At 44.1% G+C, this 18,486-nt stretch overlaps 2 protein-coding genes across 20 annotated transcripts in view; one reads left to right on the forward strand and one right to left on the reverse strand.

Annotated features, from left to right (window-relative positions):
- LOC100967802 (WASH complex subunit 2A-like) overlaps nt 1-16,526 on the reverse strand; it is a 65,284-nt gene extending 48,758 nt beyond the window's left edge. For 16 of the 19 annotated variants that reach the window (XM_055092806.2, XM_063607396.1, XM_055092804.2 and 13 more), the window contains exons 1-6: nt 16,374-16,526; nt 16,155-16,277; nt 14,671-14,835; nt 5,712-5,774; nt 3,517-3,690; nt 261-354 (exon numbers count right to left, since the gene is read on the reverse strand). In XM_055092806.2, coding sequence (XP_054948781.1) covers nt 261-354; nt 3,517-3,690; nt 5,712-5,774; nt 14,671-14,835; nt 16,155-16,277; nt 16,374-16,376 — 622 coding nt within the window. In that variant the 5' untranslated portion in view covers nt 16,377-16,526. Of the gene's footprint in view, nt 1-260; nt 355-1,688; nt 1,709-3,516; nt 3,691-5,711; nt 5,775-14,670; nt 14,836-16,154; nt 16,278-16,373 lie in introns of those variants that run through there. The other 3 variants (XM_055092796.2, XM_063607394.1, XM_055092807.2) reach the window with 3 other exon arrangements.
- Nucleotides 16,527-17,531: 1,005 nt separating this feature from the next.
- LOC103784232 (RNA guanine-N7 methyltransferase-activating subunit-like protein) lies at nt 17,532-18,111 on the forward strand. Its single transcript, XM_063607398.1, has one exon. It carries the CDS (start codon nt 17,658-17,660, stop codon nt 17,976-17,978), a length of 321 nt encoding a protein of 106 aa, XP_063463468.1. The 5' UTR covers nt 17,532-17,657; the 3' UTR covers nt 17,979-18,111.
- The last annotated feature ends 375 nt before the right edge of the window (nt 18,112-18,486 follow it).

The raw sequence follows: 18,486 nt of genomic DNA on the forward strand, positions 1-18,486 counted from the left end.
AGAAAAAAAGAAAACACACAGAGAAACATTTAGAAGTAACAGGGCATGAGCATGATGTCTCCCAAATAGGCTCAAGACAAAATATTACGTATATGTAGAGAACAATCAAACAAATGTGGTGAAATGTTAACTGGTAAACCCAGGTGAAGGGTATATGAGAGTTCTTTGAACTATTCTTGAAACTTTAATGTAAAATTTGAAATTATTTTAAAATAAAAAAGAAATGTTAAGGAACAAAATTATTTGGTGAAGAAAAGTACCTTCACTGGACAGCTCTCCAAGACCTACATCTTCTTGTTCCATGAACAGCTTTGACCCAATGAGATATGGTAAAGGACGATCAATGTATAGATCCTGTACATCATGAAAGGAATAGGCTGTCAAACATTTCAGTTGAAAACAAACTTACATGTGCCACCTGATACCCTGTTCCATCTGACTATCCCAAACAAGCTACATAACGAAGGTGGAGAATAAGAAACACAGCAGGACTAAAAGTTAAAAAAAAAAATTCTTTTTTTCACTGATTTTTTTAAAAGTCAAATCCTAGGTAAAGATGTCAAGGTAAGGCCGGGCACCATGGCTCACGCCTGTAATCCTAGCACTTTGGGAAGCCAAGGCGGGTGGATCACTTGAGGTCAGGAGTTTGAGACCAGACTGACCAACGTGGTGAAACCCCGTCTCTAATAAAAATCCAAAAAAATTAGCGGGACATGGTGGCGGGTAACTGTCATCCTAGCTACTCGGGAGGCTGAGGCAGGAGAATCACTTGAACCCAGGAAACAGTGTTGCAGTGAGCTGAGATTGCACTACTACACTCCAGCCTGGGCAATAAGAGCAAAACTCCATCTCAAAAAAAAAAAAAAAAGATGCCAAAGTAAAGCTGTATCACACAGAATCTCCCTCCCCAAGGGCCTAATTAACAAAATTTAACAAAAATGGCAAAAGCCTACCAAAAGTTTATCAGCAGCAAGCAAACAGGGAAAAGGGTACAACCTCCTAGTATAAGGTCCAAGAAGAGGAGACCAAGGAAAGAAACTGAACATTCTGGTGAGCTGTCCCCTAAAAAGCAGTACTAATGAGACATAATATATCTATATATTTTAATATAAAAATAGATTAGGCCGGGCACAGTGGCGCATGCCTGTAATCCCAGCACTTTGGGAGGCTGAGGCAGGTGGATCACTTGAGGTCAGGAATTTGAGACCAGCCTGGCCAACGTGGTGAAACCTAATATCTACCGAAAATACAAAAAATTAGCTGGGTGTGGTGGCGCACACCTGTAGTCCCATTTACTCAGGAGACTAAGACAGGAGAATCTCTTGAACCCAGGAGGTGGAGGTTGCAGTGAGCCAACATCACATCACTCCACTCCAGCCTGGGCAACAAGAGCGAAACTCCGTCTCAAAATAAATAAATAAATAAATAAATAAATAAATAAATAAATAAATAAATAAGATTATAACTCAATAAACAGAAGAACAATACCCCCTAGTGGTTCCACACTGTCGAATTTAGAAAAGTTAAGTTGGTAAAATAAGACCAGATGAGAAAACAGAGTGAGGGCAGGAGACTGTGGCCCCAACAGCACATGCTGGAGATCCGCCCGTGTCAGCCGTCTACTCCTGTCAGTCCCACACCACACACACATTAAAAATTTAGGGTTGGTCGGTTGCAGTGGCTCCCACCTGTAATCCCAGCACTTTTGGGAGGCCGAGTCGGGCGGATCACTTGAGGTCAGGAGTTCAAGACCAGCCTGGTCACCATGGTGAAACCCCGTCTCTACTAAAAAATACAAAAATTAGCCAGGTGTCATGTTACATGCCTGTAATCCCAGCTACTTGGAAGGCTGAGGCAGGAGAATCGCTTGAACCCAGGAGACAGAAGCTGCAGTGAGCCGAGATTGCGCCACTCCAGCTTGGGCAACAAGAGTGAAACTCTGTCTCAAAAAAAAAAAAAATAGGGTCAAGAAAGTGCTCCACCCTTGCACAGCCTCCTACCTCCACTGCTGAAGGAAATGCTGCCCTGTCCCCTGTGAGGCATTGCCCTTTGGCAATGATATCTCTTCCTTGTCAAAGGACTCTGGGGCAGGGGAGAATAATTCTGATGTTTCATACAACAACAGAAAGATTGGGAAGGTTAATGTAAAGGTTCAACGACGTCACAGCAACCAATGGAGCATAAGGCAAAGACAGCGTTAATTTGGACTAATTCTCACTGACTCAGAAGACATCCCCAAATCCTCCTACAAAAGAAAAGTGTACCTCCACAACTTTCTCTGCAAGGGGAAAAAAAAAAGAGAGAAAGTGCTGTGTGTCTTGGAAGTATCAAGTGTGGTCCAGGCAATCCATTTCCCAGGGTCCACTGCTGACTTTTAAAGGCATACAGTGAAAATCCAAGCAGCAAGTGTACCGGTCAGTGCCAAATGATCTGCCTCAATTTGGTGTGACTCAGCAAAGCTCAAACTGGAAGAGAAATGTGCAGCTACAGAATGACTAGAAGAGTTTGGTTCAGGCTGGGTGCGGTGGCTCATGTCTGTAATCCCAGCACTTTGGGAGGCCAAGGCAGGCGGATCACCTGAGGTCGGGAGTTCGAGACCAGCCTGGCCAACATGGTGAAACCCTGTCTATACTAAAAATACAAAAATTAGCTGGGTGTGGTGGTGGGCGCCTGTAATCCCAGCTACTCGGGAGGCTGGGGCAGGAGAATCGCTTGAACCCGGGAGGCAGAGGTTGCAGTGAGCCAACATCGTGCCACGCACTCCAGCCTGGAGGACAGAGCGAAACTCCGTCTCAAAAAAAAAAAAAGGGTTTGGTTCTGTGGCATGTTTTAATTCGGAAGGCCTTGTGTGTCACAAGGCCTCTTTCTATAAATCACTGTGGTAACTTTCTGTGTTCACTACCGAGAGACTCTGTGTCACCCCAATTGTCTCTTTGAACGATGTGGGAGAAAGTCTGTCAAGCAACCAACACTCACTAGGCTATGAGGGAGCCTGGACATGAATGCTCACAGCAGCTTCATTTGTATTTAATAATTGCCCAAACCAGAAACAACCCAAATGCCTTTCAGTTCTTCTGCAGTCTTCCTTAGCCCAAGCTACATAATTTCAGGTTCCCAACACTCTCTGTCTCTTTTGAGCCTCCCCACCCTTCAAACCCCAATTCAAATATCATCTTTGCCCCAAAATTCTAGCTGGAAGTCAATTCTCTCTCAGGGCATTTACAATGGTTACTCGTATGTATGTCTCCTCTCTCCCACCAGACTGCAACACACACCTCGAGAGTAGAGGCCATGCTCTGCATCTTTGCACCCCAAACTTGACATGTTGCCTTGCACCTCACAAGTACTCCATCAGTGCTCAGGTAAAGCGAGTCTTTCTGGTGGAGTCAATGTGAGACTACTAAGTGACATACTCACTTCCCAGAGGTTAAGTCCATGACTTACTAATCGTGTGCCCAATTAAAGTAGCCCAAACATAATAGTTGTGCAATAAATATTTAAGTTGAATGTCTTCACCTTTGGTTCAAGGATCAGTTCCACCCGCCCATTAGCATCATCTTCCTCGGAGTCTGAGTTTCCTGCTTTGATATCAAGTTGCTCAAAGGCACTGTCCAATACTTGTAAGCCATAGTTCACAGCCTCCTGGACTTTAGGAATGAGATCTACTTCTTTCTGCTCTCGTGTCTTCTCCTACAAAATAAATACCACGCAGTATGGGTCTCCAATATACTGATACTGCCCCAAGACAATACTGTGAATGTTCTCTAAAGCCTAGCCTCAAGCTCCAAAAAAACTTACTAAAAATGTTAAAAAAGTCAAATTCTGCTGAATGCCTTGACACAGACTTTGGAGTAAGACTGTAAGTTTTAAATCCCAAGTTTGCCCCTTTCTGGACATGCATCAAACTACCTAAGGTTCCAGAGCTCAAGGGTCATCGTCTACAAAAGCAGAGGTACAACTAGTGTGTGGAGAAGTATCCCAACAATGAATGCATGCTGTTTCCCCACTGCTGGAGGGCCTAGACTCTCAGACTCACCATGACTATCCCACGAGCCCTGGTTATCCCTTGGGTAATTTTAGGTGTTAAGACTTAGAAGGAAGGTCACAGAGGTCTCATTTTTCAATTACAGTTTAAAGAGACAAAAAAAAAATACTGGACAATTACAATTATTTTATAAATCTGTTCTACATCAAAAGGGGGTCATTTTCATCTCTGGTCTATTCTGTGTATACCCTACAACAATGCCCCACTCAAGAAAAAAGGTTTGTTCATATCACCAACAGGCTGAGAATCTCCCTCAGGTGTCTTCTTCCTGCAACAGCAGCTCTCAATGGCAGTCCCCGCAGACACAAGTGTGCCATTGTGAGAAATACCGAAAAATATTTAGTGTCATTGCCCACCCCTCACAAATATTCTAGAAGGAACCAAACCACACAGTGTTGTTCTGAGGGCCAAAGGCAAAAAAAATCCTACGAGCATTTTAGTCTTTCATCTCAAGTACTGAAGTCTTTCTAACTGAACTTTTTTGTCTTGGTTGTGTATTTTTCTATTTGGATATGCTTGATTCTGAGTTAAATAGCTAATATTGTACTGAGTTTGTGAAAATGTGTATGAAATATATAGCAGTTTTTAAAAATAGTACACTAAATACCTATCACCTTCAAATTAAACCCTGAATTGGTATAACCAGATACTACTGCACTTAAATGGCTAGCAAATCCTTGAGTTCTATTAAAAATAAAATAACCTGCTGGGCACAGTAGCTCATGCCTGTAATCCTAGCACTTTGGGAGGCCAAGGCTGGCGGATCATTTGAGGTCAGGAGTTTGAGACGAGCCTGGCCAACATGGTGAAACCCCGTCTCTACAATAAATACAAAAAAATTAGCCAGGCGTGGTGGCACACGCCTGTAGTCCCAGCTACTCGGGAAGCTGAGCCAGGAGAATCACTTGCACCCAGGAGGCAGAGGTTGCAGTGAGCTGATATCGTGCCGCTGCACTCCAGCCTGGGCGACAGAGTGAGACTCCATCTCAAAATAAAAAAATTTTTTAAATAAAAAATAAAATAAAATAACTTTTTTTTTTTTAATGCTGGCAACAGGCAGAACTATAGCTGGTTTCGAATACCCTTTTCCTAGTCTAACAGCTTCATCTGTTACAAGTAATAATTGCTGACAAAGCGCCAACCTTTACAGGTGATCCATATTTTCTGAATAAATGAGAACAAAATCAAAGCTACTCCAATAATAAACTTATTCACAGTCCATGTGCCTTCCTGAGTGGAAGAAAAAGAAATCTCTGCTGGAGTGCTAAGAAGTCAGTGTGACCCAGAACCTCTTAGCTATGTTTTGGGCTCTGGTGTGAGAAGATCTCAGGAAGAAGGCTGGTCCATCTGTAACTCAGGAAGCCACAGGAAAAAAATGACCTCTGTGACCCTCCAAATCTGTAATATGTACTATCTGGCCCTTTACAAAAGAAGTTTGCTGACTTCTATTCTATTCTTATACCAGAATTCAAGGATTTGATCTCTGTATTAGTTAATACACTACATTTCAGAAACGAAGGAAAGAATCCCCTCTTGGGCTGCTGTCAGGAGCAGTCCCTCCCTTTCCCAACCCCGCCCACCATCCCCCAGTTCCCACATAACACATCGATCTCCACCACACTTTTCAAAGTCAGAAACTCAGCTAAGAGTGATTTTATACAAGTACCTGCTCTGTTTTTTCTGCCTCAGCCTTAAGTACTAGCTCCTCCACTTCTTCATCGTATACACGCTAAATATGGAAGCAAACTCAATGTTAAAAGGTCAACACGTCATTGGAAATAAATCACAATATAAGAATTCAACACACAGTAACTAAGGACAAAGATGGGGAAGGAAATGGTTATTCAACAAAGGGCTGAGACCACTACCAGGTGGGTGTCCGTAACAGTGGGTCATGCACAAACAGCAAAGAATAGTCCATTCACCAAAAAAAAAAAAAAAAAATTTTAAATACAAATGACTAGGAAACATGATGAAACTTTAACCTCGTTGTAAACCAAGAGTTGCAAAAACAGTAAGATATCAGTTTTCACACCTTTTCATTTAACCTAATAATGTTGATGGGCAATGATACAGTATTCTGACCCCAGGTTATGGAGAATGTCAACTGATGTAATTTATCAACTAGGAAACTAGAACTTCAGGATTTTGAACGAGGAAAATGGTAAAGGCAAAACTTATTTTCATTCAGTTGCTTAAAATGGCTGATAAATTTTTATTATCCCATTTGTATGAAAGCAGAGAGAAAAATCTACCACTGACTTGCCAGAAAGGCTGGGCATTTGACTAACCTTGACAGCATGGGTAGGCAAGACTCTCTTTTCCAGAAAAGACCCACTGCTCTGCCAAATCACTGTGATTCTTGGTTTTTAAAATCATTTTTATGTTTTAAAAACTACCGAAGTACAACATGCTTGTTATAAAAAGTCAATATAGGCCAGGTGCGGTGGCTCATGCCTGTAAGGCCAGCACTCTCTGAGACCAAGGCAAGGGGATCACTTGAGCTCAGGAGTTCAAGATCAGCCTGGGCAACATAGTGAGACCTCATCTCTACAAAAAATACAAAAATTAGCCAGGTATGGTGGTGTGCACCTGTAATTCCAGCTATTTGTGGGGCTGAGTCAGGAGGAACTCTTGAGCTTGGGAGGTAAAGGCTGCAGTGAGCCCTGATTGCACCACTGCACTGCAGCTTGGGTGAAAAAGTGAGACCCTATCTCAAAAATAAAATGAAATGAAATTAAAATTTTTTAAAAAGAAAGAAATAAGAAGTCAATATAAATGAACTGATGAAAATCTTCTGGCATTAGACAGTGGCCGTGATTATAAAACTTTGAGTACAGTAAAAACCACCAAACTGTATACTTTTTAAAGGACTGAATTTTATGGTATGTGAATTCTATCTCAATTTTTAAAATTTTAAGTCAATATAAAGGCACATGTAAAAGAGATGTATTTTAAAATAGTTCCCTCCCTATCCCCAACCTGATCCTTGGAATACCCAATTTAAGCCTGGTGTGTATGCTCATTTCCTGAGGCTCTGAATACAAATATAAGCTAACACGTGCATATATTTAGAGCTCTCCTACCCTTCCTGCTTATTTATTTATTTATTCAGAGACAGAGTCTAGCTCTGTCACCCAGGCTGGAGTGCAGCGGCAGGATCTTGGCTCATTGCAACCTCCACCTCCCAGGCTCAAATGATTCTCTTGCCTCAGCCTCCCGAGTAGTTGGGATTACAGGCGTGCACCACCACACCCGGCTAATTTGTTTTTGCCCTTTTTTTTTTTTTTTTTTTTTTGAGATGGAGTCTCACTCTGTTGCCAAGGCTGGAGTGCAGTGGTGCGATCTCACCTCACTGCAAGCTCTGCCTCCTGGGTTCACGCCATTCTCCTGCCTCAGCCTCCCGAGTAGCTGGGACTACAGGTGCCTGCCACCATGCCCAGCTAATTTTTTTTTGTATTTTTAGTAGAGATGGGGTTTCACCATGTTAACCAAGATGGTCTCAATCTGACCTCGTGATTCGCCCACCTCGGCCTCCCAAAGTGCTGGGATTACAGGTGTGAGCCATTGTGCCTGGCTGAAACTGATTATTTATTATTTATTATTTATTTATATACCTAGAGAGGGATTTTACCTAGAGAGGGAATAAATAAATCTTAATAGTCATTCCCAGATTCTATGCACAAATGTGTAGAATTCCCTGTCACTAGCAGCGTACTCAAGTGCCCCTTACCCAAACCTTTGCCAGCAATGGCTCCTGTCCACCCATCTTTAAGTATCTGCCAATCTGATCAAACAATGTTGTTTTTAAACGATCATATCCTCTGACCCAAAATTCTACTTCTTGAAATTTAGCTCCCATGAAAATTATCATAAACGCAAACATCAGAATGTTCATGGTATCATGATTTCCAGCAGAAAGTCACAAATACCAAATTTATAATTCTATGCAATTCCAATCAAACGCTAATAAAATATTCTGTGGCACAATATAGTAAGATAATCCTGCTGGGGGCTGTGGCTCACGACTGTAATCCCAGCACTTTAGGAGGCTCACGCCTGTAATCCCAGCACTTTGGGAGGCTCATGCCTGTAATCCCAGCACTTTGGGAGGCTCATGCCTGTAATCCCAGCACTTTGGGAGGCTCATGCCTGTAATCCCAGCACTTTGGGATCACCTGCAGTCAGGAGTTTGAGACCAGCCTGGCCCACATGGCAAAACCCCATCTTTACTAAAAATATAAAAATTAGCTTGATGTGGTGGCCGGTGCCTGTAATCCCAGCTACTCAGGAAGCTGAGGCAGGAGAATCGCTTAAACTTGGGAGGCAGAGGTTGCAGTGAGCCGAGATTGCGCAATTGCACTCCAGTCTGAGCAACAAGACTGAAACTCTATTTCAAAAAAATAAATAAATAAGTAAAAGATAATCCTCAAATTCACACAGAAAAGTAAAAAGCCAAAGATTGATAACCATGACAATTCTGAATAAAAACAGATTATGGGGACTTGCCCTAATAAGACATTAGAAATCTGCAGTATTTAAGATTATGATACTGGCAAACAGCAGAGAAACAAAACAAACAGCAGAGGGCAGAAACAGACCCACAATTCCATGGAGGCCTGATTTTATTTTCACATAAACACACACAAACATTCATACATAATAGTCAATGAAGAAAAGAACAACTACACAATAAAGGTTATCTATAAGGGATAAAAATGAAATCCCTCTCTAGGTAAAAAGAATAAAAAGTTGGCCAGGCATGGTGGCGAACACCTGTGGTCCTAGCCAGCTATTCAGGAGGCTGAGATGAGAGGATGGCTTGAGCCCAGGAGTTTGAGGCTGCAGTGAGCTGTCTGCACCACTGAACTCTAGCCTGGGCAACAGAGGGAGATCCTGTCTCAAAAACAAAAAAAGAATAAAAAGGCAGAGATACCAAGGAATCCCCACCCAAAATGATTAGAGTTAAGGATGAATATGGTGGGTAGGCACCTTTGAAGCAAATGTGGCAAAATACAAAACCACTGATGCTAGGTGCTATACATTTTCTTAGCACTTGTGGTTTCTCTCTGAACTTTTCTATTTATTTATGAAACATTTATGAAATTTATGAAACATTTCATAAATAACATTTAATATTAGAAGATTATTAAATAAATTATGATACGGTTTAAGAACAAAAAAATTAAATTCACAAAAGTCTCAAAGATGGGTTAAATAAGTTCACATTAAGAAAAAAAGTAGGCTGCAAATGTAAATACACACACACACACACACACACACACAGTCATCTAGAAAAGGTTAAAGTTAAAAAACAAGAACAGAAAAAAATACACTGAAAAGTTCAATGGTTGGTTAATTTGGGGTAGCTGATTTTTTGTAGGTTCAATTATTTATTTATTTATTTATTTATTTATTTTTTTTTTGAGACGGAGTCTTGCTCTCTCACCCTGGCTGAAGTGCAGTGGCGGGATCTCGGCTCACTGCAAGCTCTGCCTCCCGGGTTCACGCCCTTCTCCTGCCTCAGGCTCCCGAGTAGCTGGGACTACAGGCGCCTGCCACCACGCCTGGCTAATTTTTTTGTATTTTTTAGTAAAGACGGAGCTTCACCGTGTTAGTCAGGATGGTCTCAATCTCCTGACCTCGTGATCCGCCCACCTCAGCCTCCCAAAGTGCTACAGGCGTGAGCCACCGCACCCGGCCTACTGTAGGTTCAATTCTTTTAAGCCTGATGTCTGCATGGGAAATGGACTTAGAATATATGTGCTAAACGTTGAGAGGCTCCCCTCAAGCTGAGGAAATTTCACATGATTTTTCTTTTTCTTACTTTTCCTAATTGCTCTATAAAGATCAGGGATTACTTTGGTAATTTTCAAAGTCAGGACTCCAAAAAGTTAAGTAAATCTCAAAAGTGAGACTTTAAGACCTGGCAGCTACCATGGTTACCTATCAGCAGCCTGCAGCTAGAAAGCCAAACACAACATCTAAGAAACCTAAACCCATGGGACCTAAAGCCCATGGGATCTTTTCAGGGTGAGCAGGACTATGCATCCTCAAGTACTTCATATCCAGCAGATAACCAATGCTAACTTCTTTCATCCTCACCTGCTAAACTCACAGCTTCATGTGTTTTGTGATCAATTTACAGTCAGATAGCTATACCCAGGACTGTTAAATATCTTTGGTATTGCTCCTCATCTGGGGAGACAGGGTAAAAGGGGAAAGTGGGGAACTGGGGAAAAAGGGACCAGGGCTGGAGAGTAACAGACTATACACAGCCCTGGTCCCCTTTCATTTATGCGTACTCTCATTCATTCAAATATTCACTGGATCCCTAAATATCAGGCTTGTGCTGGACCCCTCAAATATATTTGTTGTTAAAAATATGGGGCTTGATTTAGCGGGAGGGTCCAACTCATCAAATCCCATCAATAATTGTAAAATTACAATTGTAAGAAGTCTACTAAAGAATGTGATGCTTCAGCTGCTTTTATCCAGGGGGTCTGCCTAGTGCAGAGGGTCCAGGAGGAAGTAATATAATTGAGCAGAGACCTAGAAGACAGACAGATGTCAATCAAAGGGTAGAGGCATAGGAAGCAATGTAAGCAAAGACCCCGTAGCAGCAGAGCATATGGCATCTCCAAAGAATGAGAAGGCTGGAGTGTCAAAAGCAAGGGGCATTATGTAAAATAAAGCAGGTCTAGGGGGAGAGGGAAAAACCTGTGCAGGAAATTATATGTTAATAAGGCTTTTGGGCTTTACCTCCTTCTCTCTAATTGCTGAGTACTTGACAGTTTCAGCAACTCCATCTGTTTCTTCAATAGAAAAGTAGAAAAGGAGGGAAAAATGACCAAAATTCAGCTTTTATAAATCAACAGGAAGATGATCTGGAAAATTAACCCATTTATGCCTAGTGTCCCATTATTGGAACACTAAGCTTGTCAGAGTTATGTATATCCTACTGCTCAAGGTCATTGCCAAGGTCTGGCTTTTCACAAAAAAAATTCTAACCTTGGGCATAAACAGGTTAATTTGTTTCATTCTGGAATTTTTTTTTTTAATTTTACAAAGCTAAGATTTGGAAACAATTGACTTTAAAAAGAAAAAATCCTCCCTCACCAGTTCATTTAACAAACTAAAGTCATTAACTATGGCACTTGCTATTTCAGGATCCAATTCCTAAATTAACAGATAATTAAGCCTTTAGAATTGTGTTGCCTTCTAATTAGACACTAGAACACTGGCCAATGTTAATTAGTATTTCTTCTCCCTCCAAGTCCCCTCTTGAGCCTTTACTAATGGTATTAATTTCTCTTGCCCTAAAAAGTCCTGACTGTTCTCGCCCTAGAAAGTCCGGATTGTTTCACTAACTTTATAATATAGTTTGCAACTTTGTGGCTGCCCCTGAGGCTAATTAATAAAACCCAGAAACCTATCTGACTTTGAATGTTTCTGATAAATTACCATGAAACCAAATGGCACCATAATTCAAGCTGGAATTGTAACACCTAAGTACTGATGTCAGGGTTTGAAAATAAAACATTAAAAAGCCAGATTGCCGGGTATGGTGGCTCACACCTGTAATCCCAGCACTTTGGGAGGCCAAGGCGGGTGGATCATCAGGTCAGGAGATCGAGACCATCCTGGCTAACACAGTGAAACCCCATCTCTACTAAAAATGCAAAAAAAATTAGCCAGGTGTGGTGGCGGGTGCCTGTCATCCCAGCTACTCAGGAGGCTGAGGCAGGAGAATGGCGTGAACCCGGGAGGTAGAGCTTGCAGTGGGATGAGATTGCACCACTGCACTCCAGCCTGGGCGACAGAGTGAGACTCTGTCTCAAAAAAAAAAAAAAAAAAGCCAGATCACTTACAAATATATATCAGCAACTATATTTTTTCAGAGTTTTATTAAGCATTAGCTGTTTTCTCAGTATTATCATGCTTTGCCACAAATGAAAAAAACCTATAGCATGTGGCCTTATAGAAGGTCTGGGAAGTAATTAAGATTTGGCAGCGGCAACCAGCACATCAGGAGAAGAGTTCTGGCTGCAGACTGGAAGGCAAAGGGGCATCAAGACTTAACACTAAGGGCCGAGCGCAGTGGCTCGCGCCTGTAATCCTAGCACTTTGGGAGGCTGAAGTAGGATAACTGCTTGAACCCGGGAGGCGGAGGTTGCAATGGGCAGATCGCTTGAGGTCAGAAGTTCAAAAGCAGACTCACCAACATGGTGAAACCCCATCTCTACTAAAAATAGAAAAAAAATTAGCCAGTCCTGGTGGCGGGAGCCTGTAATCCCAACTACATGGGAGGTGTGGGCAGGAGAATTGCTTGAACACGGGAGGCGGACGTTGCAGTGAGCCGTGATGGTGTCACTGCACTCCAGCCTGGATGACAGAGCAAGACTCTGTCTCGGAAGAAAAAAAAAAAAAAGCTAAGGCTAAAGGGATGGAGAGATGGATGGAAAACAGGAAATCCCCAGTATTGGACAGAAATAAAGAACAATTACCAAAACACAATAAAACAAAACCAAAAAAACTCCACAAAAACTACATCATGGAAAACTCAGAATCTACGAAAACTTGGCTAGAAAAGAGCTGGAGAAAAGATAAGACCTAAGACTGTGATTGAGAAAAATTGTATGATGTTCCCCATTTCTTCCCACTGAAGTATTGATCTGGTACCGATCTAGTACCAATCTGGTACAGGCACACTGGGTACAAAGTAAACTTCCCTTGCCGGGCGCAGTGGCTCAGGCCTGTAATCCCAGCACTTTGGGAGGCCGAGGTGGGCGGATCACGAGATCAGGAGATCGAGATCATCCTGGCTAACTCGGTGAAACCCCGTCTCTTCTAAAAATACAAAAAATTAGCCAGGCGTGGTTGCACGCGCCTGTAGTCCCAGCTACTTGGAAGGCTGAGGCAGGAGAATGGCGTGAACCCGGGAGGCGGAGCTTGCAGTGAGCGGAGATCGCACCACTGCACTCCAGCCTGGGTGACAGAGCGAGACTCCATCTCAAAAAAAAAAAGAAACTTCCCAAATCCTTTGGGACTCTGGTGCTGCAACACTGACTGCAGAGAAGTGCTGACTACCTGATCCAGCAAGAAAAGTACGGAATGAAAAGAACAGGAGTGCTTAAAAGGACACCAAATTAATCTTGATGAAAACACTATGGGGCTGTGCACACCAGAGAAGTTGAGTCTAGAGTCCCTGACTTTTCCAGTGAGATAGTCAGGACCAAGCATGGACATTCTGTGTAAACAATCAGAAAACTACTGATTTTACTTGAATACATTTTTTTTTTTTTTGAGACGGAGTTTCGCTCTTGTTGCCCATGGTGGAGTACAATGGCAGGATCTCGGCTCACCGCAACCTCCGCCTCCCAGGTTCAAGCGATTCTCCTGCCTCAGCCTTCCTAAGTAGCTGGGATTACAGGCATGCGCCACCATGCCCAGCTAATTTTGTATTTTTTTAGTAGAGACGGGGTTTCTCCATGTTGGTCAGGCTGGTCTCGAACTCCTGACCTCAGGTGATCCACCCGTCTTGGCCTCCCAAAGTGCTGGGATTACAGGCATGAGCCACCACACCTGGCCGAATACTTGTTATTTTTCAAACTCATAAGTACTCCTTTGCTGTTAAAGGAAATAACTGGCAAAGAGATCTCTAACACCTTTATTAATGTCTTTATTTTACATATAGCTCTCCAAAAAAAGACAGGAAGTGGCATTTAACTCGAGCTATTAAAAAATGCACAAACATGCTGCACAAGTTGACTACATGGCATTCTCTTAACTATTCTAAATCTTGGGCTTTTTAAATAATTTTGTGATTCTGAAAATTTTATTACTTTATATCTAACAATCTCAGGAGATCGCTTACTTTAATAATCCTTTTTCCACAAATGAATGCTGATATTCAGAAAGTTGGGACACCCTATGAGAAACACAGGTCTGTTACCTAAGCTTCCTCTCCATCCTCATCTCTTAAGTCTCCACTCTGCTCCAGCCATACTTACTTCCTTTGTATGCTGGAATTATACTATTTGCCAAGGGAGAGGCTCTATCTAATTTACCTATGTATTCCTACCACCTAGAAGAAACAGTAAATAGACAAAAATCACATAGATTTAAGCTCAGTAATCTGTTTACAGTTGATTCCATATTGTAAGTTCAGCCATCATAAACTTTAGTTGAGAATATTGCAAGCAGACATATATATCCCCTGAATATAATTTATCAGAACAGAATGACCCCAATCAACAACTGAAACCATATGCTGGTGTCCAGAGGGTCTAACCAGGTAAACAGCTGTCCTTACAGATCACGCCACAACAAAGGCAGTGTGAGTGCCACACAATTCAGCACAATTGCTGACTACTCTCAAAACTGACAAAAGATGGAAGCACCGAAGTATAAGAAAATGTTATCATTAGACTTTTTTAGAGGCTTGGAAAAAAGGACTTAAAACTTTACAAATAAAAAAGAGGTATTAATCCCAGAGAAAAAAGCTACAATACCAAGAACCACACTTCCACCAAAATTTAGGAGGGAACCTAACAGTAAGTTATTTAAAATTACAATATCTCCTACTCCCAAAAAAGGAATTATAATATAACTAAATAACTCACATTCTCAATGAACTGGGTATTAGAGAGCATAAGGAAGTCATTGAAGACATTATGCAGGCGACAATCTGTGGCTTTGGTTTCCCGAATTAGTCCGTCCACTTGTTTCTTGATTTCATGGGTCCTAGAGATAGTTTGCTGTGAGAATTCCTGTAGAAACTGTAGTAGCTATTTTAAAAAATAAACATACAGTAGTATCAATGTTACATGTAACTATTCTGCATGTCACATCAAAAAAGAACCCATTTCCTTTCACCTTTGAGTGTTAGAATGTGAAAGAAATGCTTTTTTTTTTTTTGAGAGAGTTTCACTCTGTTGCCTGGGCTGGAGTACAGTGGCGCCATCTCGGCTCACTGCACCTCCCGCGTTCAAGCGGTTCTCCTGCCTCAGCCTCCCGAGTAGCTGGAATTACAGGTGCCCGCCACAACGCCCAACTAATTTTGTGTATTTTTAGTAGAGACGGGGTTTCACCATGTTGGCCAGGCTGGTCTCGAACTCCTGACCTCGTGATTCGCCCACCTCGGCCTCCCAAAGTGCTAGGATTACAGGTGTGAGCCACTGTGCCCGGCTGGAATGCTGGTTTGACAAGTACTAAAACCAAGTGACATTGGAAAACACTAAGAAAGCTCATCAAAAGAGTGGCAGTGAGCTAATGGACACCTATCTCGTTTCTGGAAAAATTTAAAATCCCTTTTTGGCACTGGGTATGGTGGCTCACGCTTGTAATCCAACACTTTGGGAGGCTGAGGCAGGGTTATCGCTAGAGTCCAGGAGTTGCAGACCAGTCTGGGCAACATAGCAAGACCCCCATCTCTACTAAAATTAAATAAATAAACAAATCAGACAGGTGTGGTGGACGCCTATAGTCCCAGCTACTCAGGACGCTGAGGTGAGAGGATCACCTGAATCCCAGAGGATTCAGTGAGCCAAGATCGAGCCACTTGCACTCCAGCCTGGGCGACAGGGCAAAACCCTGTCTCCTTTTAAAAGTCCTCTTTGGTTGTCAATCTACAGAGATCACAGACCAAGGGTTAGCTAATCAACCACCATTCTTATTCAAAAATCCTATTCATTTGGGACTCGAACAGTTCTGAGCTTTTTGGGCCCCCGATTTGAAGAATCCCATTAAAGGATATCCACATACTGGCTTGTTTCCCACCCCATTTAGTCCAGGTCCCAACAGGAATCGCCTCCCTAGTGCCCGAGCAATCCTTCAGTGTGGCAGAAACGGATCTCCCCTCCGGATGGAGCTGAGCCAGAAACCCAATGAAGGGAACGTCGCGTCTGGGCCACGGTCAGGGTCTGCCCCTCTCCCTGGTGGCCGGGGACTGCCAGGGTGGCATTCTCGGGGGCTAAACGGGGCGTGTGTTCCTAAGAGGGCAGGCAACGGGACGGGCCAGGTGCAGGGGCAGTCGCGGCCTGGCCCTCCTGCGCGCAGGCCAAGCGTCACCCGTGCCGCTCTCGCGTCCCCGGGGCCCGCCTCTCACGCCCGCGTCGGCCGCCAGCGACCAGCTCTGGCTGCTCCTGCGGATCTCCTCCACCGACCACGGCCGCTCCCACACGGGCTCCGACGCCGGCGCCAGCTCCTGGTCGGGGGTCGTCCGGTTCATCTGCAGCGAAAAAAACGAGAAGAGAGGCTGAGCCTGAGGGCGGCAGGGACGGAGGCCCCAGCCCAGGCCGGCCTCTCTCCTGCCCGGCGCCCTCACCATCCCAGCCGCCTGGCTCGGTGGACTCCGAGGCTGCCAGCACACGCCGAGGACTGCAGAGCCCCGGAAGCCTAGCCCCAGCCAAGCTGCCCGGGGCGTGACCGGCCTCACGTGACCTGATGTCACGTGACAGGACCCGCACGTGATCCGACCTGCGATGCTGAGGGGAGGAAGCTGCGGAAGTGGACTGGGACTGGAGTTTGGGGTTCTACGCTAGGTTGGGGCGGAGGAAGCTGGAGGAGAGGGGCTGACGCCAGGAACGCTGCTGAGGCGGGTTGGCCGGGTGGCGCTGCGGCCCAAGGCCCGAGGCAGCGGCGCGGGATCGGCCACAGCACCGGCCGCCATTTCGGCGGGTCTGGAGAGAGGGGACCTCAAGCAGCCAGTGGAGCAACCAGCCTGGGAGCTTTCGACGTAGGCGCTGTGGGCGAAGGAAAAGGCCTGGCCTGCTGCCTCTTCTCTTGCAGCAAAATCCGCTGCTGTGAAGGAGCTGGTAGGCGGACGCTCTGTAGATAGAGAATCCCTGATCTGCCTGGGCATCATCTTGCTCTTTATGACCTGCTTGGCTGCCACTGTGTAGGGCCTGCTTAAAGTCCTTTGCACTCTCAGCATTGCCCTCAAGTTCAAGGACAAGCTTCTCATTATGGCAGGCATAAAACTCTTTATAATTCGTCCACCACTCTCCCAGCTCAGGGCTCCAGCTGTTGTCTCACACTTCCTTGAAGTTCCCTCTGCTGAGTCGCCGTTGTGCCTGACCAACTTACTTACTAAAATAAAAATCCCAATTTCTTTCCAGTCATGTGTGCCCAAGGGCGAGTTATTTAACTTTTCTGAGCTTTCCTCAGTAAAACGAAGCTACATATCTTGCAAGGATGTGATATTAAAGTTATGATATTGTAAAACAGCTGCCACGGTGCTTGGCCTAGGGTGAGCCTTCAACCTAGAACATACCACTGTCCCCATGCACTTTGCTCACACACTCAATCCCAGACTTTTCTTTTGTAGTCACCTCAGTTATCACCTCATTAAATAACAACCTGGTTATCCCAAGTACAGCTTAAGTGACTTAAGTTATTTTCGATGGCTAGCGGAAGGGTCTCTGCTACATTGGAGAGCTGGGGTGGTCTGGAGTTCCACGGTGTGGTGAGCCAGAGGCCACCTCTCCTGCGGCCTCTTAGTGTCTCGCTGGCGGGGTTCGGCCCGAGCTAGATAGACACAGCCCTTGGCGGATTTAAACAATCTAAACATTAAACAATACAGCTGCCTCAAATCTTTGGGAATTTCAGAATGACTGACACAGCCAAAGCTGTTCCAAATTTTGAAGAGATGTTTGCTAGTAGATTCACAGAAGATGACAAGGAGTATCAGGAATACTTGAAACGCCCTCCCGAGTCCTCTCCAATTGTTGAGGAATGGAATAGCAGAGCTGGTGGGAACCAAAGAAACAGAGACAATCGGTTGCAAGATAGCAGACAGTTCAGAGGCAGGGACGGCAGATGGGGGTGGCCAAGTGACAATCGATCCAATCAGTGGCGTGGACAATCCTGCGGTAACAATTACCCGCAACACAGACAAGAACCTTACTATCCCGACCAATATGGACATTAAGGTTACAACCAGCCGCCCCCTTACGATAGAAATGTTGGCAGCTTTTAGTAAAAGCATTTACTCTGTTACCACGACAAAAGTTTGGGTGTCTTCTGTCGGTCATAGTTGGTTTTTTTTGTTGTCGTTTGTTTGTTTGTTTGTTTGTTTTTGAGACGGAGTCTCTCTCTGTCGCCCAGGCTGGAGTGCAGTGGCGCGATCTCGGCTCACTGCAAGCTCCACCTCCCGGGTTCATGCCATTCTCCTGCCTCAGCCTCCCGAGTAGCTGTGACTACAGGAGCCCGCCACCACACCTGGCTAATTTTTTGTATTTTTAATAGAGACAGGGTTTCACCGTGTTAGCCAGGATGGTCTCGATCTCCTGACCTCGTGATCCGCCCACCTCAGCCTCCCAAAGTGCTGGGATTACAGGCGTGAGCCACTGCGCCCGGCTCGGTCATAGTTTTACATCTGATTTTACAGAATGGATTATTGATTTTTTGGAAGTTGAGACTTTAAAAAAAAATACATC

Source organism: Pan paniscus, chromosome 8, assembly GCF_029289425.2.
Source record: "Pan paniscus chromosome 8, NHGRI_mPanPan1-v2.0_pri, whole genome shotgun sequence".
Taxonomy (NCBI): domain Eukaryota; kingdom Metazoa; phylum Chordata; class Mammalia; order Primates; family Hominidae; genus Pan; species Pan paniscus.